This window comes from Ornithorhynchus anatinus, chromosome 16 (genome assembly GCF_004115215.2).
Source record: "Ornithorhynchus anatinus isolate Pmale09 chromosome 16, mOrnAna1.pri.v4, whole genome shotgun sequence".
NCBI lineage: Eukaryota > Metazoa > Chordata > Mammalia > Monotremata > Ornithorhynchidae > Ornithorhynchus > Ornithorhynchus anatinus.
Window position 1 is genome coordinate 35050686 of NC_041743.1, and position 22396 is coordinate 35073081.

Here is a 22396-nt window from a genome sequence, read left to right on the forward strand (position 1 = left end):
TGTTGGAGAGCCAAACTAGAAACTTTGGGAAGCCACCATTCCCGTGTGAACTCCAACCCCGAGACCTTCTGGCCTCACCAAGCTGATTCACCTTCTCTCTGAGTTTCATGTCTCTGTTGTCCAGTGGAAAATGGGCAATGAGGAAACATCAGGTAGCCTTGGGCCCACTCGGCTGTCCAAGGGATCAGAGAAATAACTGGCAGAAGCTTCCCATCTCTTCCCTCGGTTGGGTGGGGTGGTGGGATGGTGGGAAGATGGGGTGAAGCGTTCCTCTAATCTTCACCTTCCCACCCCTGCTAACTCAGAGAGCACCTGTTGTTTCATAAAGTGGGCTAGTTCAAGATCAGAGCCCAGAGGCCCATCTGGACCATAGGATCGAAGGTGGGTCACTCAGTCGTCCCTCCGATCTTCTGCCCCCGCCTCCCCGGCCCCAAGCACCCAGGCCCTGGTCTAGGAAGGGGAAAATGAGTCTTGAAAAGAAGCCAGGTCTGAGAAGGAGGAACAAGAATGAGAGGCTTGTGCTGTCTGTACCTTCTTTTTGCTCTTAATTTCAATCAGCTCCTGTGGGTCTGGCAGGAGGCAGGAAAAGCGAGGAGGCTTCCGGGGAAACTTCTTATTAGCTAGAAAAGAGAACAAGATAGACTGTGAGTCAGCAGGTGCTTCCCCTCTTCCTTTTCTTGACCTGTTCGACCCTGGGTAAAGTAGGCGGGAACTTTCTCCCCCAGGGAAGCATGGGGCTCTTGCAGCCCTAATCCCTCAACTCCTCAGCTCTAAGGTCATGAATCCATCGGTGGTATTTACTGAGTATCTGCTATGGCCAGAGCCCTGCACTGAGAGTTTGGGACAGTAACACAAGAGGTAGTTGACACAACCCCTGCCCTCGGGAGTTTACAACCCAAATACTCCTTTTGGCCCCAGTGAAGCTCCCAACTTCCCTGGACAGAAATGGACCCTTCCTCTGGGTCAGCAGCCAAGCCTTTTTCCCTCTTCCAGAAGTCTCCGGAGTTCCCCATGCTTCCCCGAGGTTCTGAAGGGGGCCCTGGTTGGGGGTTACTACCTGCATCACTGCTGTCCTCCAGCTCCGGGCAGCCCTGCTTTCCTGGCTCAGGTGCCATCCTCCCACTTCCAAGGCAGTGCTGCCCTGGGAGATCCAGAGCCACTCCGGGCACCTTCCCATCGCTGGCCCCCAGCTCACTGCCTGCTGGCGCTGGTGGGGGAGACAGGAGAGAAGGGCAGAGCAGAATGAAGTTACATGGAGGACCTCTGAACCAAGGAGGCCAAGGTGATCCCTTAAAGAGCAATGGGAACCCTTCAAATCCAGAACCAGCTGCTCTGGCTATAAGCCAGACCAAAGGAAGAGTCATTCGGGAGAAGGAACGGGGTCTAGTGAACATTGGGACCCAGAGAGGCTGCTGGGGCTTGAGGTCTATACTGGGTGGAGCTTCCAAGGGGAAGGTCACGGGGTTTCACGCTCCAAACCCTAGATGTGTGGAGCTGTGCAACCTTGAGTGAGATGAAAGGGGAACGAGGGCCAATGGGAGCACAGCGTGGGCAGTCAATCAAATCTATTGAGTGCTTACCGTGTGCAGAGCACTGTACTAAGCACTTGGGAGAGTGCAAACAACAATATAACAGACACATTGCCTGACCACAATGAGCTTACAGTCTAGAGGGTGAGACAGACATTAATATAAATAAATTAATTACAGCTATGAATACAGGTGCTGTGGGGGTGGGGGTGGTGAATACATGGAGCAAGTCAAGGTTTCTCAGGAAGGAGTAGGAAAAGAGGAAACGAGGGCTTAGTCAGGAAAGGCCTCACAGGAGATATGCCTTCAATAACACTTTGAAGGTGGGGAGAGTAATTGTCTGTGGAACATGAAAAGTGAGGGTGTTCCAGACCAGAGGAAGGATGTCGGTGGCGAGGTAGACGAGACTGAGGTACAGTGCGGAGGTTGGCATTAGAGGAGCAAAGGTTGCAGGCTGGGTTGTAGCAGGAGAGCAACAAGGTGAGGTAGGAGTGGCGAAGGTGATTGAGTGCTTTTTAAGGCTGACGGTAAGGAGTTTCCGTTGGTTGCGGAGGTGGATGGGCAACCACTTAGAGGTTCTTGAGGAGTGAGGAAACATGGCCTGAATATTTCTGCAGAAAAATTATCTGGGTAGCAGAGTGAAGTATGAACTGGAGAGGAGAGAGACAGGAGGCAGGGAGGTCAGCAAGGGGAGACTGATACAGTAATCAAGGCGAGAGAGGTTAAGTGTTTGGATTAAAGGTTGAACGGACAGGATTTGGTGGGCAAGGCTGGGAACTCCTCTCACCACCGCTGGCTTCTTTGGTGGGGTCCATTGCCTCAAGGCCGGGCTTGCCAGCTTCCTTTTTCTCCTGCTGGCTGTGGCTGTTCAGGACCTTGGCCTGGCAGTGAGCTTCAGTGCTGTCAATTACTGTCAGCAAGGCATCAAGAGACAGCAGGTGTGTGGTATACAGCTGCCCAGAAACAGGAAAGGCATTCTGGGAAATAAACACAATGACGGGTAAGGGCCTTGGCTCTGAACTACCTTCCAAGAAAGTGACTTCTTTGGATCAAGGAAACCCACTCCATTCCAAATAGCTCAAACGCCACCTCCGCTCCCTGAATTCACCTTTCCCACAACTTGGAATCTCCCGGTTTCCTCACGACTCCGGAACGTGACCCAAGAGCCCTCTTCCTGTCCCTGGCTGGGTCACCTACCAAATCGGCTCCCCACCTCCCCCTGCCCCTTCCCCACTTTCCTGAGCCCCAACCAATCTGGCCCTGGGAGGTTGCCAGTCAGGCCCAACCTTGGACAAAAGTTTGGTGAGGTCCTCAAAGAGGTTGGAGCAGTAGTAGTCACAGTCATAATTGATGTAGAGCTCGGTGACAAAGCTGGGAATCCGCCACAGCTGGACCACAGCCTCTAGTGCCATCTCTTTCATCTCATAAGGCATCTTGGGGTTCTCCACAGTAATGATTTCCATCAGCTTCTTAATGTACATCTAGTGAAAATGGGTGAATCTGAGTAAAGGGGAGGTAGAGGGAGGAAGGAATTGCAAAGGACATGGGATGTCTGACCCACACAAGGTGGCACGAAAAGAGGGGAGGCCAAACACAGGGAGAAACCCACCCACTGGGGAAATCTGGGGACAATTCTCCCCCACGGCCCAGTTGTTCTGGCCCAAAAGCCCCTAGGCCCAAGCCTAGATAACTCACCTCCATCTGGAATTTGAGGTGTTCACGCATGCTCTCGAACAGCAAGAAGCACACACGCAGGGAGGCTGCGTACAGGTTCAGGCGCTCTACACTCAGAAGCTAAGGGGAGGAGAAGGGGAGGAGGCTGAGTGATTTCCCCTCATATTTCACCAAAGACATGAGTGACAGGGTCTACCTCTGGGGTCAGTGAGAGAGAGATGGTGAGGAAGGGATCGTTGACGGGCCTCGGGTGAGCCCAGGATGTGGCCATTCCCAGCCTAAGGTGCCCACTTCTCATCCCTCCGACTCCTATCCCATATAAGTAAGTCCTGCAGGGTCACCCATCAAGGAGTTGGGGTGGCGGCAACAGGCACCTGTTGGGGAGGCCCGAGGGTCCACTTCCTTACAGAAAAAGAGTGAACCTCTCCCACTCCCTCCAGGCCACCGTGTTCTGCAGATCATCGGGGCTCACCTGGAACAGGTGCCGGCACATCTCATCTTTGACGAGGCCCAGTAAGGTTTGGCACTGAGCCACGGGGGCTGACTCAAGGGCCACAGTCAACAGCTGCAGGCCCATGTGGATCATGACTTCAGAGTTGTGGCGATCGTGGGGATTGGTGAGAGAGATGAGAAAGCGGAAGAGCTCTCGGATGCAAGGAAGACCATAGGGGACCAGGGCTGTGCCTGGAGCGGGAGGTGAAGAGAGAAGTTTGAGACTTATTAAGAGAACCATGTCATTCCTGGCAAATCTCCATCCAACACAGGTTCATGCTAGTCAAACTGCAGCCAGGAGACAAAGGGTTTTCCCAAGAAGGCCAAGGGAGCAGCCTCACTTATCCTTCTTCCCTTCTCCCCAGCCCACTTACCCCCTCACTCTCCCAAATCTTTTGCAGCTCTTTCCTCCCCATGTCTGGGGGGGCAACCAGGAAGTCCCATTGAGCAGTGTAACCCACACAGTGCCGTCATGGTGACGGGCAACTGTGATGCCAGGGCAGGGTGTTGGGAGCAACTCTGCTTCTCCCATCACCGCCATCAGCTGAAGAAGAGTGGAGGTGTGCACAAGGAGGAACATGGAAGATAAAGGAACTTATGGGAAAACCCCAGGAGAAGGGGTCAGCCTCCGAGGAAGGGGGAGATTAAGTCGTGCCCACCCCCGGCCCCTAGTTCTGTTCTGACCCCCAACTGAAGCTGCTGGAGTCTGCACCAATGAAACTTCTAATGCCCTTGATCGACTGGGTTGCGGAGGACTCAAGTTTGTCCCCGTGGGCAGCTGTCACTTTATTCTTCGGACACAACCTGGGCAGAAGGAGCGTGGCAAACTCGGGGCGAGCAGCTCGCCTGACACTGCTCACCTTCTTTCTGGGAAGACTGCATGAAGCGCACGCCACGGGGGTTGACGTAATCCATGTCGTGAACAGAAGCTGAATCCAAGGGGTCGGTGGGGGTGGTGCACTCCTCTAGCACCTCTGGGATTGATTCCACTGATGTCGACTGGGGCTTCTCTACACGGGATCCTTCGGACTACGACGCGGCGCAGGGGTTGGGGGAGATGGCGTGGGGAAGGCGACCAGTAAGGGCAGAGAAGACCTGGGGACTCCCTCCTCCCCTCCTCCAAAGCCCTCTTGGAAAGCTATGGACCCTTCCCCAAGCTTCTCCAAGGTGACCAGAGGACAGACAGGAGGGAAAAGCTGATGGGGGTAGGCCCGCAGGGCTTCCAAGAGACAGACAAAATCTCTCTCCAGTGAGCCCTGGAAAACGGCCAACACCAGGAAGTGCTCTGGTTCCAGGCCTTCCATTCCCTCCTACAAGTGCTATATCCAGCTCCAGGCTATGACCCAGGGCCACCCCAGCCCAGCCATCCCTTTCCTTTGGTCTCCTCCTCCCCTGCCAGCGGCCCAGGCTGCAGGCTGGGGGAACCCACCATGGGCTGGAGGTACTGGTAGGGGAGGGGTGGAGGGGAGCCATCCTTCCAATCGTTCCCCGTAAATACAGCTCCGCACAGGGGCAGGACCAAAAAGAGGAGGCCCATTCCCCAGCTTGAGGCAGAGGTTGGTGGGCCCTTGTCAGTAGCTCAGGACACACCTGGGGGTCAGGCTGCTCAGGGGATCCCGGCTCACTGGTTGGTCCCAGAGTGCCACCGGGGACCAGGGAGCCAGCCTGCTCAAGGTCGGTGAGGTCTTCCTTAGAGGTGGTGTGGGAGGAGAGTTCCAGGCCGCTGTCGGTGGAAGGGCTGACAGTCACGGAGGCAGCTTCCGAATTCGCAGAAGGGATGGGCATGGGGGCTTCGATGAAGGGCACACCACCTGTTGGGTTGGGGGAGATGGGGAGTGATAGTGAGTTGAATAGATATGGCATAAGCAGCCCCACACTTGAGGGGAGATCATTCCCCCTGCCAAATCCCGGGGTCCCTATGTCACCTGGGTGGCTCAGAGAACCCCCGGGCCCCTTCGACATTTGATCCAAATGAGAATGTCTACCTCTGGCCCAAAGGCTAAAGCCAATCCAAACCCAATCTTACACTCCCTTGCCGGGAGAGGGGTGAGTTGGAGTTGCCATTTAATTTTTCCATTCTGAAAGCTCTGTTCCCACCTCAGTCAACCTTCGAGCCCAAGTACAGTGAGGGGCCCTACCCGAGGCGCTGGAGGTCACGGAGGCTCCGTTAGGAGTGGGAGGCTCAGATCCTGGCACGGTTTTGGTGGCATGGCGTGGGGGCCGGGGGGATCGCTTCTGTTTCTTCCATTTGGATGAGTCACTCATGCCTCCTGCTCGCATTTTCAGCTGTAAATACCACACCTGGTTAGTAGAGTAGCAGAGCGACCAAGTCCGGGCTCACATCCCACAGATCAGTGGCTGCCCTCTGTGCCGCCCATCCAAAGAAGTCCCATCTGTCTGCACGGAGCAGACTAAAGTGCACTTCTGTCCTCTGGCCATCACCCCTGCTCCCCCAGCAAAATTCTAAAACACTTGGGAACGGCCCACATCATTTTCCCCAACCAAGCCTCCCCACCCAACAACCCCAGGTCCGGGGTCTCCTGCCAGCCTAGTACCTACACCTGTGGGCCCAGAGGTCTCAGCTGTTAGCTCCCCTGCTCTGGCTGGGAAAGAAGTGGCCCTAATCCCCTTAAGACACCTATACCTCCCAGCTAGGACTACAGGAACTTCTTCCAGAAAAGTCTGCTCTATGGGCCAGTGGGATAAGTTCCTAGGTGTGGGGTGAGGAAGGCAAGAAGGAAAAAGCCAATGTCCTCATCAGAAGCAATGCTACCAGCCCTGAATCTACCTTTCCAACCTCTCCACAGAGCTAGTTAGTTCCTATCTGGCTTGCTGAGCCTAGCTCCTGCCCACCAAAACCCCAACCTCATGCACTTTTTCTCCCCCAGCCAACACTAGTGTCCTGTCCCCTCCCTGACCTTCCGACTGTAGCCTCACTACTCTAACTGTACATGTAAAAGGCGCAGTCACGGGACGTGGTCAGGACACATGAAACTCCTAGATCCAAATCCAACTCAGTGCCTCGAGGAAGGGACCCACTGCCTCTCTGGGTCACAGTCCCATCATCCTAAGAAGAACTGCGGGGTCGGGGAATTGGGGAACGTAACACAGCATCCCTTCCCTATGACCTCCCAGATTCTCTAGAGCTGCAACTCTTCTTAAAATTTCTATAGGAGCCAACAGAGCAAGGGCAGGACTCCTTCAGAGGGCTCCGAGACTCTCTCAGGAGCCTGCCCATATCAGACGTCGCCAGGCCCAACCTAGGTCTCCTGGTTCACCTGGTTCCAGATTGTGGGCAAAAAAAGGCATCAAGAGGGAGGAATCAGGCAGACTTCCCACAGTGAAAGATGTCTACGGAGATCAGCACGGGGAAAGAAAGAACGGGAAAAGAGCTGCGGCCAGGAGCTGTGTCGGGGATCTTGAAAGGCAGCAAGCAGCGAGGCCTAATACCTCACTCTGACATCCCCCTTCTTCTTTTGAGGACTCACCATACTCCCTTGGTTACCATTGAAACTTAGCACTCAAACAGAGCATGCTAGGTTTGCAGGTTAGACCGACAGCTCTGCGAAAGCAGGGGCCAAGACTTTTCCTTCCTACGAACAGGGTCGGGACACACGGTTAGTAACCATGGCAACATACTAGGCCTAGGCACCTGAAGGAGCAATAGTGATTCTTGTGTAAATATTCTTATACCCTATAATTTCTCCTATCCCTAAACAATTTTAATGTCAGCCTCCACTCCTGTAGACTGTAAACTTGTTATGGGGAGGAATCAGGTCTACCAACTTTGTTGTATCATATTTTCTCAAGCGCTTAGTACAGTGCTCTACACCCAGTAAGTGCTGAATAAATACCGCTGATTGATTAATCAACTGACTGATTAACTGACTGACGGATACCACAAAGAGCTCAAGACACAACAGGCAGAGAGAATGCAGGCGCTCAGTCCAGTCCCAGGACCACACACTGCGCAGAACCCAGTTCCACCCTCCCTCCGTTTTAATGGGCCTATCCTGAAACCTACAACAACATCTTCACTTCTGCCTGTGCCTGGGAGACCCCGGAGAACCTGCCCTCCCTAGCTTAGGTTCAGTGTTAGCCTCCACCAGGGCCTCTGTCTCTAGTAGGCCCAAGAGAGAGACTCTTTTCAGCAATTGGATCCAGGGGGTAGGGCCATCAGGACTCCTGCCCCTTTCCTTCCTGTCTCCTGCCGCAATCCAAAAGCCCCACTCTGGCGACTGCAAAGGTGGCAACGGGACCAGGAGTCCAGACCCTGGCCCCATGTCTCCTCTTGAATTGGCAGAGCTGATCAGAAGAGATGCAGGGAGCTCTGGGTCCATTTCTCTCCCTCAAAGTCTAGGGGAGGAAGAGGAGGAGGAGAGGAGGAGGAGGAGGAGGGCGACCATAATGTGGAAGCCTGCAGCTGCGATCCTCACCATTCAGCCAAGAAGGGCCCCGTGCCCTCGCCATGGGGAAGGGCCTCTCTGGGACCCTTCTGCTCTGCATACTGCCACTCGAGATAGCTTTGTTCTCCTGCCTCCAGCCGGACAGCCGGGACCATTCCTATTAAGCTTCAATTGCCTGCACCCCGCCAACCCCCGTAAGCCATGCTGTGGCCCAGGTCACCAGGGTGGGTGGGGAGAGTGGAAGGGTGGAAAGGGCGGGGGGCAAGGGGAAGGGGTCCAGCCACCCCAAACAACTGTGACCCGCGTGAAAACTGGAAAAGCGGGAGCTTGGGAAAGGGAGAGGGAGAGAGAGAGAGAGACCTTGAGGTTCTTAAAGAGCAGTACCCTCTCTAACTGGTTCAAGGCTTTGGGCTGCTCCCCATTACTTAGTTCCAGTTTGCTGAGGAGACATGGAGAGATCTGTGAAAGACAGGCAAATGTATGGTTTAAACAAAGGAAAATCGACCCGGAGAAACATCAAGAGGGGCAGCATGCGCCAAACACAAACAGGCAGAGCTTTGGGGCTGCATGGGATGAACCACCTCTCTCCTCCCTGAGGGAGAGGGCCCAGTGTGGGAGGACGAGGGAGGGGACACTGAGCTCTACAAAGCTGGACTTCTTACCCCAGATAGAAGGGGCTTGGGCAACTGCCAAGAACCGCAAGAGGCCCTGAACCTGACTCCAGAGCTACGCTCCCCAGGTGCCCTCCCTTATGAACCCCAAACTACTGAGGAGCCTGGGCCCACCATCCCTCGATAAACCCTCTAAGGAGAAGCCTAGTGTATTCATTTGGGCCAATACAATTCTCTCTCTCTAGCCCAGCCCTGGAGCTCTGTTGGGTCATGAGTTGGCCTCAATTCCTAGCCAGGGGGAGGGATGGCCTAGGAAGGGAAGGAAGGGAAGTGGTGTGTGCGTTGGGGTAGGATCGGGGGGTAGGAAGAGTGGATATGGGAAGCTGAGGGGGCAGGGACAGGGGAGGAGAAAGAGGCAGCTGGAGGCAGCAGTAAAGTTACCCCCGGAGTCTAGACCCTGTGTTTAGGAAGGAGAAACTCTAGAATCTAAGCTGCCTAGACTAGTCAACCAAAGTACATCGCTCTGGAGAGTGCAACAATCCAAGAAAACCATGGTCATAGAGCAGAGGAGCAAGCCTACGGGGTGGCAGGGGGCAAGTGGGCTGACTCAGGGGAGCCTTACCTTCTTCATGTTAGTCCCCACATAATTCTTGGGCTCTTCCTTAAACTGAGGTAACCTGAAAGACCAAGAACAACCTGGAATGAGGGGGGAGTTGGGGAGTGGGGGCTTCTCCCTTCTCAGTGCTGCCACAGGCCAGATCCTGCCTTGCTTCTGCTGCCATTCTGGGGTGGAGAGGAGAGGAAAAGCCTGGAGGAACCACAGCTGGAGGCCTCCCTGCCCCTTCCCCCATATCCCTCTATCCTGTGAACTCCCTCTTTCTAGGGGACCATAATCCACCCTTAGACTGGATGGGGCCCTCCCTTTCTAAGCTATTCAGATTTCCAAGTTTTGGGCAGTTGCAAAACAAACCCAGAAAAGTCACGGCATCAAAGATAAAACTCTGCCCTCCTGGCGCTCAGAGGCCCTTCTCTCCCCTGTGCTGACTCACGTCGCCATCCACAGAGCTGGCATGGCTGGTTCTGAGTGGAAGATAGGGGAGGAGCACATGAATACGAATGAATGGGCCCAAATCCTGGCAAGGCCATGAGACTATGAAGCTGGAAATGGACGGTGGGGCAGGAAGAGGGGGCTCTAGGGATTGAAAGCCTGAGGGTTGGTGGAGATTCTGAAAGGACCGAGAGGGAGGAAAAGGCTGGAGCTTGGCATTTCCCATTTCTGTGAATGAGTCTGGACACAGATGTGCTGGGCAGTGGTGCACAAAGACTTCAGGCAAATGTCTCTGGAGCTGGGAGAAGACAGGAATCCCCCTGAACATCCGAGAAGCTGGAGCAAGGCAAAGGAAGCGAGGAAGGTGGCAACCGACTGCAGCCCTGAAGGGTCAGGGAGTCAGAGGTGACTGACTAGGTTGGGCTTCACAGTCACCTCCTCTAGACATCAACTGGAGGCCCCAACCCTGGGTCTTCCCCCTCCCTCTTCTCCCCTCGGCTCCTCGCACTCCAGTTCCGATCCACCCCGCTGCCACTGCAGGTGGATTTTCTCAGCTGTCTCCGGCACAGGAACTGGGGCTGCTTTGAGAGTGGGAGGAGGAGGGGGCGGGGAGGCAGAATCGGCACTCTCTGCTCGTCTGAAATAACCCTCTCCCGGCCTCCTCTCAGAGGCTCCGAAATCACTCTGCCCATGCCAGCTTCCTCCCCCTATCCCACGCCCCCCCGGCTCCCCGCCACCCCTGACCCCGGCTCCCCGCTCCCTAAATCCCAGTGGCATCCGATGGGGCCGAAGAGCTGACTGGGTCCCAGAAGTGGGAGGGTGAAGCAGGCGGGCCTCGGGGAGGCTGGGTAGCCCTGCCGAGGCAAACACGAGCAGGTTTACCTTGTGAAGAGCAGCTGCACCATGTCGACAAGAGTGTGCTCTGCGGATTTTCTCAATAACTCTGCGAGGGCAAAAACAAATAACACAGGTGTCATTACTCGCGGTGATATTATCAGGAGGCTTCTCGGTGCAGATTCCCCTCCGAATCTTGTTTACCGAGGATTACGCCAAATTTATTAAAACCATCCCCAACTTGGCCTCACTGCAGCGCGTGAACACGAGGTGGCACCATGGAGTTTGAGAAAGGAAAAAACAAAAAAAAGAGAGACAGGGTAGTGGGCTCACTCCTTCTCCTTCCCTCCCCCCTCCGGGGCCCTCCCAAACACAGAGCCACGGAACAAGAAGTGAAATAGGGAAATCAGATCGGGGCTCACTGGCCTAGAGGAAGCCACTTCGGAACCCACCAAACCCCTTTCGCTGGTGATTTCCCTATTGGCCCCGGATCACACTCAGACCTGTCCTGGGCCCCAACCCCCCAAGCTCCAGAAAAGGGCTGAGGTGCTCCCCACTATCCCCAGCTTTGGGGAAGTTGAGCTGCAGACGGCTGCTGGAGGACTCCCCTCTTAGGGACTGGATTAACCTCCTTAAAGGCTTAGAAGGCACCTATCCTCTGAGAGGCCTTCCCTGACTAAGCCCTCGTTTCCTTTTCTCCTGCTCCCTTTTATGTTGCCCTGATTTGCTCCCTTTATTCCTCTCTAACCTCAGCCCCACAGCACTTTAGTATGCATCCATAATTTACTTATTTTAATGTCCATCTCCCCCCTACACTGTAAGCTCACTGTAGACAGGGAATATGTCTGTTATATTGTTACACTGTATTCTCCCAAGGGCTTAGTACAGTGCTGTGCACACAGTAAGTGCTCAGTAAATAAGATTGATTGACTGAGTGGAGAACTTGGCGATAAGACCACAGAATTTAGGTACGAATTCTTATAGTTGCTTGCTTTCCGTACCTGTAATTTATTTTATTTATATTAATTTATTTATATTAATGTCTGGTTCCCCTTCTAGACCATAAGCCCACTGCAGGGAGGAAAGGTGTCTACCAACTCTGTTGCATCATACTCTCCCAGGCACTTAGTACAGTGCTCTGCACACAGTAAGCGTTCAACAAATATGACTGAATTTAGTACCACTGATTGACATTTGTGTGTCCCCCTCTAGATTATCAGCTCCTTGAGGGCTGGGATGGTGCCTACATACTCAGTGGTACTCTCCCAGGTGCTTAGTATGGTTCTCTGAACCCCAGAAGTGCTCCATAAACACCTGACGGATCGAGTCCAGGGCCCTGCTAGGGACCAGGCACCTACCGCTGAGTCGCATCTCGAAGCAGATCCGGAAGCAGGACTGCATGATCTCACACACGGACTCGTTGGTCAAGTGGGCCCCCACTGGGGTCAGCAGCAAGGTCCGGAGAACCTACCAGAGGGAACCGGGAGCGTTCCTGATGGAGAAGGGTGGGGCAGACCACTGCCCAGTGGGCAGAACGGGGAAGCCTGGCCCGCCCTTACCAACTCCCCCACTCCACGGCTGCCTCCATGGAACAGAAAGCCAAGGCCGGGGCACGCGCAGCAGACAATGTGAGTGGGTTCCCTTTGGCCGAGCTTTGTCTCCCTAGCTGAGGGCAGCCGGGATTTAGAGCCATTTTTATTTCTCATTTCTGAAAAACGTTCCCAACTCTTACTGGAGCCCTTCACCGGGAAGGGGCATTCCTTCCCCACCCCCCATCCTGGGATAGCAGAGGCCCTCGGGTCCAAGAAGAAAGACAGCACAGATCCGGCTTCGGGGAGCCTATGGCTCATCAAGGGCTTCCGGTGCCTGAAATCCATTTGTTTAAAGCTTTTAATTATTTTTGTTTGAGAAAGCTTTTACCCCAGGTACCCGAGCTGCCTGTTTCAAAATAAAGTGGGTCACTAAGCTCCCCAGGAGTCAAAACACAGTCCTCTCCTGCCCGGGGCCCCGGGTAACCAGATCCGAGCGGCACTGGGGCCTACCCATTAGCTTAATTGCACTTCCCCGCCTCTGCTTACCTGCAGGATTTTCATCAGGACAACCTCGTCGCTGGCAGGATCCGTGCCCACGAATCGGGCATGGGTGACGGCATCTGCCATGTTCTCCATGCCCTCCGCGGTGCCCTCATGCGTAGGGTCTGCCCGTTGGAAAAAAAGAGAGATTGAGTGAAGCGCTGCAAAAGCAGGAGGAGGTGGTCTCCTTGGCAGTTCCCAGTCATCCCCTTTACCCATTCCCTTCCCTGTCCTCCCTCACACAACTCTAGCACCCTTTCCCAGTCCACCACCCCACAGCATCTTTGGGGTTCCCCAATAAGGTGAACCATTAATTTTGGCAAGATGCTTGGAGAACTGGGGTTGGGACAGAGGAGCGGCACAATGAATCCCTGCTCTCAGCCTTCCACCTCTCCCTCTGGACTGGAACTCCCTCCCCCTTACAACCCGACAGACCACTACTCTCCCCAACTTTGAAGCCCTACTAAAATCCCATCTCCTCCAAGAAGCCTTCCCTAACCTCTCACCCTCCCCGGTAATTCTCCTTCCCTTCTCTGGCACCTATGCCCTTGGGTCTGTATCCCCTCTGCATTCCCATACCTCCAGCCCCAGAGACCTCTACTCTATTCCTTCCTCTAGCTGTAATTTCCTTTAATGTCTAACTCCCTCTAGACTTTATTCTCCCTATAGGAACGTGTCTACAAACTCTGTTAAATACTGTACACTCCCATGCAGTTAGTAATAATAATAATAGTGGAATTTGTAAAGCGCTTACTATATGCCAGGCACTGTACTAAGCGCTGGGGTGGATTCAAGCAAATCGGGTTGGACACAGTCCATCCCACGTGGGGCTCACAGTTTCAATCCCCATTTTACAGATGAAGTAACTGAGGCCCAGAGAAGACCTGCCCAAGGTCCTACAGCAGCCAAGTGGCGTGGCCAAGTGGCACAGCCGGGATTAGAACCCATGACCTTCTGACTCCTAGGCCCATGCTCTATCCAGTATGTCATGCTGCTTCTCAAGCGTGTGTATGCAGTAAGCACTCAATAAATACCATTGATTGTATGCTTCTAGAGGGCAGGGACCAGGTCTACTCACTCTACTGTACTTTCCTAAGCACTTCAGTATAGTGCTCTGCACTCAGGAAGCACTCAAATACCACAGGTTGGTTGACTGATTGAACTGAGTGGGAGCTAGGCTCTCAATACCAGAGCAGCAGCAGCCTTCTCCCTTCTATCTTTCCATATGTCTCTCTCCTCTCTCTCTCTGGGTCCAGGAGCCCAGCAGCAGCTGCAGGGGGATAGGAGTGTGCTGTGGTTTGGTGTAGGTATATATATAAATAACAAGATTCAAATATATATATATATATATATATATATATATATGGGGGGGTGGCAGTCGGGGAATGCAGCAAGAGGCTGTGCTTGGAGAGGACAGAGACAGACACAGAGATTGATGCTGTAACTGTATCTGGGTCTATAGTACAGTGGCTTTAGGAAAGCTGTCCCTGGCTTCGGTTTCCTCTTCATTTCAAACAAACCGCGCCAAGCAAGAATCTTGTTACAGCCTTAACCAAACAGACTTTAGGAGGGAAGGGGGACAAACTAAACACGAGTTAAGACCTCACTAATTAGGGAAGGGGAGGAGAGTTCTTTAACTCAGATTGAGGGGAGGCTGGGTAACAAGCTGAGACTTCAGGAAAACCAGAAGAGGCTGGCCCTCCTTGGTGTTCCCCCGCCTATCTCCAATAGCCTTAAGGCCCAGGCAGGAGACAAAGGAAGAACCCTCATTAGGGCAATGGGGCAAAGCTGCCCCTGGGCCACAATTCCTATCCTGAGGGGTATTTATCAGGTTGGCAAGGGGGCTCCCTTACCCCACTGCTTGGGATACCCGACTGAAGATCAGGAGGGTTGGGAGCAGCAGGAGGAGCAGTGTGGCCTACTGGAAAGAGCACAGGCCTGGGACTCAGAGAAACTGGGTTCTAACCCCAGCTTTACCACTTGCCTGCTGGGGGATTTTGAGCAAGTCACTTCACTTCCCTGTGCCTCAGTTTCCCAAGCTGTAAAGTGAGTGTAAAGTCACTTTGCTTCCCTGTTCTCCTTCCTACTTGGACTGTGAGCCCCATGTGGAGCAGGGACTGCGTCTGATCTAACTTGTATCTATCCCAGCACTTAGAACAGTGTTTGACACATGGTAAGTGCTTAACAAAAACCACTATTGAAATAAAAGTACAAATCTCAGGGTCAGTATGAATTCGGGGAAGAGAAAACTTTTCAAGATTGTTACCAGCATTGTAAACCTAGGTAGAATCCTGTCTGACCCAAGACAGTCCATAAGGAGGGTCCGGGCCAGATTCTTGCCCAAGAACTCATTTACTGTTGGCCTTAGGTACAGTCTAGTCCTCCCTAGAAATCCAGAGCTCAGAGAAAAATGAAGAGATGACTCTCCACAGAAGGTACGTTGGAGGAAGCACTGCCAGACATCAGGGTGTGGATCTGATAGTTTGCTTCCACTTAACTCCATCCTGCTTAGTAGAGATCCTGCTTAGTAGAGATAAAAAACTCCAATAAAAAATTCAAAATGAGGCTGGGCAGAAAGATATTTGGGGGCCAGAGTTGACTACAGGCTAAATGGGTTAACAACTTATTGTCATTATTAAAGAATCCAAGAAGATTCTGGGATTCTGTGAAGCAGCATAGCCTAGTGGAAGGAGCATGGGCCTGGGAGTCAGAGGGCATTGGTTCTATTCCCAGCTGTGCCACTTGTCTGCTATGGACCCTGGACAAGTCACTTAACTTCTTTATGCCTCAATTATCTCATCTGTAAAATGGGGATTATATCTCTCTCCCTCTGACATAGACTGTGAGCATCATGAAGGACGGGGGCGATGTCCAACTTGGTAATCTTATATCTACCCCAGGGCATAGAGCAGTGCTTGACATGCAGTAAGCCCTTAACAAATATCATAATTATTATTATTTATTAAGGGGAGAGTGACCTGCAAAGACTGCCAAACTATCCTTGGCTCTCTACTCTGCAATGGCCAAACCCTTCTTGCTTCTTTGTGTCCTGTTTGGGTCACTGTATTTAAGCAGGCTGGGGAGAAACTGAAGAGCAACAAAAATGAATAAAGGAAAGGAAAATGAGTCCTTGACAGAAGGGATAAAGGAACTGCAGTTGCTTAGCCTGGAGAAGAAAAAGCTAAGGGGTGACTGCCTTGAGAGAAGGAAGCACTCGCCATGTTCTCAGACAGACAAACAGGAAGAATGAGTTTAAATCAGAGCAGGTGAGATTTTGGTCGACTGAAAAGTTGACTGTGGGGTGAGAAAGCCCTGGGACAGACGACCGTGGGAAACTGCCGAGTCTCCATTTCAGCAGGTCTAAGAAAAGAAAAGTCAGTTCCGGTCTGTCGTGGATGATTTAGGAAGACACCTGTCTGGAGGACGGGAGCTAGACCAGATGATTTGTAAAAGCCCTTCCAGCCCTGGATTCTCTAAGCCCAAAGGCTATTTGCATTGCTTCTTCATCCTTCTCCCCATAGGCCCCTTGGAGATGGGCAGACAGAGGCCAGAGTGAAGTATACCTTCCCCACCCCCTACCCAAAGAGGGGTAGAACGTGCTGCTGAGCGGGTCGCTGGGCAGGCCTCACCCAGCCTTGGACCAAGGACTAAAACTCCATTCCCCTTCCAACACTCTGCAGGGATACTAATTTTTTTTATGGCTCTTGTTAAGCACTTACTATATGCCAAGCACTGAACTAAGCACTGGGTAAGATACAAAATAGTGAGGCTGGACATAGTCCCTGTCCTACTAAGAAGGATGGGGATGAGCCCCATTTAAAGATGAGGTAACTGAGGCACAGAGAAGTTAAGTGTCTTGCCTAAGGTGACAGAGCAGGCAAGTGGTGGACCTCAAATTAGAACCCAGGCCCTTCGACCCCCAGACCTGTGCTCTTGCCACTAAGCCATGCTGCTTCTCTTTCCTTAGACTCTCTTTTTCTTAGATTTGCAGAGATGGAGGCTCCCCAGTTGCCCATAAGATACTGATTTGCTTTTGTCTCTACAGTGCTCCAGAAGGAGCTGATGCAGCAGTAGTATTTATTAAGTGTTCACTCTGTGCAAAGCACTGTTCTAAACTGCAGGCTCCGCCCCAGGAACCCTCCCCGCTACTCCCCTGGTGGCTTTTCTTCTTCCCTTCTTGGGGGTATAATCCCCTTATCGCTCTGGGGCATTCAGTACTCAAGCTTGAATGAAGCAGGAGAGTACATTTCCTCTAAAGGCAGGTAAGAGGGATAGGGTCTTAGCCCCCAGTGCCAGGAAGGCGAGACGGGTGGTCAACAGAGCACACCCAGCCTCACGGCTGTCTGGAATAAAGACCCAAGGTGGATCCTAGCCGGCTCAGGACCTTGGAGTTCTGGTGCATCTTCTTCTGCCTGGTCCTTCTTTCCCTCTCTCCAAGGGCCAGCAACTAGGCAGGAAGGCCACTCTTCTGTTCTCTCCAAACCCTTCAATCGGCTTGCCCAGGCCAAAGGAAAGAGTAGCTGTACCAAGTACAACGGTTCTTGGACTTTTGCTTATCACCCCTTGCCCAAATCCTCTCCTCCCAGCCTCGACCAGATGAGGGGCATAGCTGATGCCTGCTCCCCACGGAAACCTGAAGTGCCTCATCTCTGGCTCGACCAACTCGCTGCCCCTTTGAGCTCCGATGCTTCTTCATACCTTCACCCTTAGCTTCCTCACACAACCTCACTGTGACCATCGGCCAGTACCTTTCCAGGGTGGCTTAGAGGCAAGAGCCGGAGCTTGGGAGGTCGTGGGTTCTACAGGCTCCGCCACTTATCTGTGCGACTTTGGGCAAGTCACTTCACTTCTCTGTGCCTCACTTACCTCATCTGGAAAATGGGGATTAAGACCGTGAGCCCCACGTGGGACAGCCTGATGACCCTGCATCTACCCCAGCGCTTAGAACGGTGCTTGGCACAGAGTCAGCCCTTAACAGATACCATCATCATTACTGTCTACTCAGTGAGAGGTATCCTGGAGGCCACCAACGGCTTCTGTCCCCCAGCCACACGTGCCCCCTCTGCCCCGACGACCTCCATAGTTCGCATGCTCTTTCTCTTTCCGTATCCAGTGCTAGTGGGCTGGGGAAGAGCGGGCAGCAAACGGGCTCTTGGGCGTGAGAGGCAGCATCCTGCAACTGTGTAGAAAAATGGCCTGTAGATGGTGCTCCGTGCAAAGAGGCCACAGCTAAAGCCAGCTCTGGCCAGGAGAAGGGCTCCCCAGGGGGTCATTTCTTCAGTGGAGAGCTGCTAGAGGTCACTGAGAGAGGCGGCTGGCCCCACCAGTAGAGGCCTTAGACGACGGCAAACCGGGTTGCCGGCGGGGCTCAGGTCCCGGGGCTTCAAGAACCACGAACCCGAATTCCAACTCTGTTCTTTCTGAACTTCACAGATGGGGCAAAGTGAAATTGAAGTAGAAAGCCTGTGGTTTGCTTACAGGTCATCGAAATAATAATAATGGTGATATTTGTTAAGTGCTTACTATGTGCAAAGCGCTGTTCTAAGCACTGGGGGGATACAAGGTGATCAGGTTGTCCCATGTGGGGCTCACGGACTTAATTCCCATTTTACAGATGAGGTAACTGAGGCCCAGAGAAGTCAAGTGACTGGCCCAAAGTCACACAGCTGACAAGCGGCAGAGCCGGGATTAGAACCCATGACCTCTGACTCCTAAGCCCGGGCTCTTTCCACAGAGCCACGCTGCTTCTCCAAGTAAACCTCTAAGGAAATGCCCAGTGTCCCCCACTACTCCAAGGCCACTCACGACTGCCCCTGTCAGCACTCTGGGACGAGCACTCGGATCTCACCTCAGGAAGCCCCACACAGTGCTGGGCTGCCAGGAAGAGCCCTACTATTATGGGAGAACTCAACTCGGTCAGCTTTTTGAGGAGGGGCTGTCTCAAAGCTTGGGGCCTGCACTACACGACACCCATACCAGCTTGCGTCAAGTCTTCCCTCAGCCTGACCCTCTGGCCTGGGAACCCACGCTAGGCTGGCTTGGCTTTTCATCCCTAGGCTTAGTTCCCTTCTTTACTCCTGTGACCCCAAGATTGTGCCTCTCAGAGCTAGGCCACTGGCCAAGTAGCCGGCTGGGGGGGATGTGTGGGGGAAGGGAGTAGCCCTCTACTCCACCCCTAAGGGAATAAGAGTTCCAAAGTTCTTTAAGAAGCAGTTCCCTGTGGAGATACCCCGCTTTTCCCTATTTCTGTCGCTGCCCTTTCCCAAGCCCCAGGAGAGCCCAGTCCCCTCTGATGCACTGGAGAGGCAGCAGCTATGTTACAAAAGTCCATTAGTCTCTCCTAAATTCCCGGGCACTGGGATGATTTTTCTCCTCCCGTCCGCTCTTCTTTACCATCAGCTCAGGGCTCTGACTACATCTTTGCCCAAAGGCTAGGCAGGATGGAGTAAGGGCCTGCCTCTCTTTCTGCACTCCTACCCAGTGAGAGTAAAGCAAAGGAGCATTGTGGAAGAAAAAATGTCCAGTAAAATCCAGTAGCCTGGAGCAGATACAGTGGCTAACAGGATTAGGCTTGCAGACACTGTGAAAAGAGAGAGGGTCCTCCTGGTCTGGGCTTGCCTACAGAGGAAGGTCCCACCAACTCTTAGAGAAGCAGCATGCCCTAACGGATAGAGCATGGGCCTGGGAGTCAGAAGTCCTGGATTGTTATCCCGGCCCCACCACTTGTCTGCTGTGTGACCTTGTTCAAGTCACTCGATTTCTCTGTCCCTCAGGTTACCGCATCTGTAAAACGGGGATTAGGATGTGAGCTCCGTGTCGGGCATGGCCTGTGTCCAACCTGATTAATAATAATAATAATAATGATAATGATGGCATTTGTTAAGTGCTTACTATGTGCAAAGCACTGTTCCAAGCACTGAGTAGCTTCCATCTACCCCTGCACTTAGTAGAGGGCCTGGCTCACAGTAAGCGCCTAACAAATACCATAAAACAAACTCTTCTGACTCAGGCTGACAGGTCAGACCCTAGCCCTGACCTTCAAAGAGTCACAGGGGAAAGGAGAAAACTACTCCAAAGGGAGAAAAAGAAAGGGGAGATGAGGTCATGTCACGTCCAAGGGCTCGGTGGAGAAGGGGCTCTTACCTATGAGCGCGTAGGAGAGGAATTTGTTCACAGAGGTGAGTGCCAGGCCGGTGATGGGACCGGTTGTGTCCTCCGAGCGGATCACCTCCAAGAAGGGGCGAAGAAAGACATTGGGCTCGATCTCGGAGAGCTCTGAAAAATAAGATGCCAGCAGGTGAGGAAGGGACTACTCACCTGTCCTCAAGGCTCCTCGGGCTTCCCCAACAGTGTTCTTCTCGCTTTTGGTATACGTCCACAGAAGACCCCCGGCCACAGGTCAAATGTCGGAAGAGAGTTCCTCGATCCCTGAGCTCTCCTAGGAGAACCCTGCCTGTTCTTTCCAGCTGCTAGGCAGAGGGGCTGACCTCTGACCCAGCCCAAGGTGGCTAAATACCAACTGGCTGAGAAGCCTAATGCCGCTGATCCCCACCCAGTCCCCAACATCCCTGGCATCCCCGAGACGGGGAGAAGAGCTCCACACATTGGCATTTTGCCCTCTTGGCAGATCACAGGCCAAGCCAAAAGGGGAGGGAGAGGAGAGGTGGCCACTGACCACTTGGGGTTTTGATCCATGAGATCTGTACGCCTTAACCTAGGCCACGGGAACTAAAGCCTGTATTTCCGGAGAGAGGCTTTTAGGCTACTACCACCACGGGCCAGACTCCTCTTCCCCTCTATCCTGGGTTTTAACGCTGTTCCTCCCGATCTTAGCTCCAGATTGGTTTTCCAATCTGGCTCAGCCCTGATGTCAAGATCTAAAGCACGGGCCCAAGAGGCAGCCCATCGGGCTGTCAGACAAAAGGAAGATGGGTTTGTGAAGCGCCTTCATTCTCATGCAAATGTAGTGAGCATCCCTGTAGCCTTCTGGAGCCTCCTTTAGTGAGGGCACTGGGTAAATATGCCGCCACTGGCGGCTGCTCTTTAAATTAATGCTTTAATTAATTGGCAGGTTTTGCAGCATTTTCCAAGGTTTCCCGTACCACGCTCGCATCAGCTGTCAGAAACCTGCCTCTCCTCCCCCATTCCCTCCCACCTTCACTGACTCTCCACATCAGCCCTAGGCTGGACAACCAGCTCACTCTCTTCAAGAGGGGCATCTCTATTCCCTGGCAGGAGAGTGTGCTCAAGACTCATCCCTCATTCTTAAAATTAGGGAGTCACATGACTCCCCCGCCCCTCCAGAGGTTGGGGGTGGGAGGGAGATGACACTGGACAAGAGGACTGGATGACAGAGAACACTGGTTCTTGGTTTCCTGGGGATGCCCTAGAGGAGGCAGGGCAGTTCTTGCTTGGTCTAAGGTTTCTGGAGCCATGCCCAGACACATTGGACAAATGAAGCCCCAGCTTTTTAAGAAAGTGAAAGGAAGCCCTGAGCACCTACGGCACAAGAGTAGGCTCGAGTGACAGACTGTACAGGAGGACTGACTCTTTGAAGGCTGGGAATGGTGTTCAGCTCTGCTTTGCACACAGAAAGCCATCGATAAATACGACTGACTGACTGAATGAATGAATGAATGAATGAATGAGATCCAGGCAGGCATCAAAGCTGACACCCAGGGCTGGCTATCTGCAACCTGTTCCTCCGGACAACTGCTGGACATCTATAATTGTGGTATTTATTAAATGCTTACTCCAGGTCAAGCACTATATTAAGCACTGGGAAAGATACAAGTTAATCAGGGCTCACGGTCTAAGTAGGAGGGAGAACAGGTATTGAATCTCCATTTTGCAGACAAGGGAACTAAGGCACAGAGAAGTTCAATGACTTGCCCAAGTTCCCAGGGCAGAGAGTGGCAGATTCAGAAGAGTGCAATATAACAGAGTTGGAAGAAATGTTCCCTGTCCACAAGGAGCTTATAGTTTAGAGAGGGAAACAGACATTAAAATAAATTACAGGTAACTTCATTAAGTGCTTGTAGGGATGAGGGTGGAGTGAATAAAGGCCAACTGCAAGTGTGATGCAGAAGGGATAGGGAGTAGGGGAAATGAGGGCTTAGTCAGGGAAAGCCTCTTGGAGGAGATGGGATTTTAATATGGCTTTGAAGGTGAGGAAGGAGATAAGAAGCTAGTGGGAGTTTCAGGCTGGAAGGAGGACTTGGGGGAGGGTTCAGCGGCAAGACAGATGAGATTGAGGTAGAGGGAATAAATTGGTGTTAGAGAAAAGGGGAGTGAGCTTGCTGGGTTGAAAAAGGAAATCAGTGAGGTCGGATAGGAAGGGGATCATCAGTCCTCTGCAGATCTACTAGTCAGAGTTAAAACAGCAGGGTCACCTGGTGGGAGCAATGACTCTGGGCTGCTCATTTGGCCTCTGAGGACCACAGCTTTTCCAGACTGCAAGAAAATGGTCCATCTCTGTATAGTGTTCTGCACAAAGTAAGTGCTAAGTAAATACGACTGACTGATTGATTGATCTGTGTAACTGATATTTGAAAACCATCTTTCTCTCTGGGGCTCTGTATTTCTTTTGAGAATAGGAACTCCACCAGGGAGGGGATGCCATTTTTCTGGATGAACTTTCTACTCAAGAGCCTAGCACTGGGCCTTGCCCTTCTAGGGATTCGAAGCTCATATACTCCATCTTCCATGTGATAATGAGGAGGGAAGGAAG

At 52.7% G+C, this 22396-nt stretch overlaps 1 protein-coding gene across 5 annotated transcripts in view; it reads right to left on the reverse strand.

The window, feature by feature from the left end:
* Window positions 1–22396, reverse strand: part of GBF1 (golgi brefeldin A resistant guanine nucleotide exchange factor 1) — a 102623-nt gene that overhangs the window by 14943 nt on the left and 65284 nt on the right. For 2 of the 5 annotated variants that reach the window (XM_029080733.2, XM_029080734.2), the window contains exons 4-18: window positions 19810–19941; window positions 12673–12791; window positions 11953–12061; window positions 10643–10703; window positions 9335–9389; window positions 8462–8560; window positions 5834–5981; window positions 5286–5506; window positions 4556–4724; window positions 3676–3887; window positions 3225–3323; window positions 2816–3010; window positions 2317–2506; window positions 1058–1207; window positions 532–620 (exon numbers count right to left, since the gene is read on the reverse strand). In XM_029080733.2, coding sequence (XP_028936566.1) covers window positions 532–620; window positions 1058–1207; window positions 2317–2506; window positions 2816–3010; window positions 3225–3323; window positions 3676–3887; window positions 4556–4724; window positions 5286–5506; window positions 5834–5981; window positions 8462–8560; window positions 9335–9389; window positions 10643–10703; window positions 11953–12061; window positions 12673–12791; window positions 19810–19941 — 2048 coding nt within the window. The remainder of the gene's footprint in view (window positions 1–531; window positions 621–1057; window positions 1208–2316; window positions 2507–2815; window positions 3011–3224; window positions 3324–3675; window positions 3888–4555; window positions 4725–5285; window positions 5507–5833; window positions 5982–8461; window positions 8561–9334; window positions 9390–10642; window positions 10704–11952; window positions 12062–12672; window positions 12792–19809; window positions 19942–22396) is intronic. The other 3 variants (XM_029080737.2, XM_029080736.2, XM_029080735.2) reach the window with 2 other exon arrangements.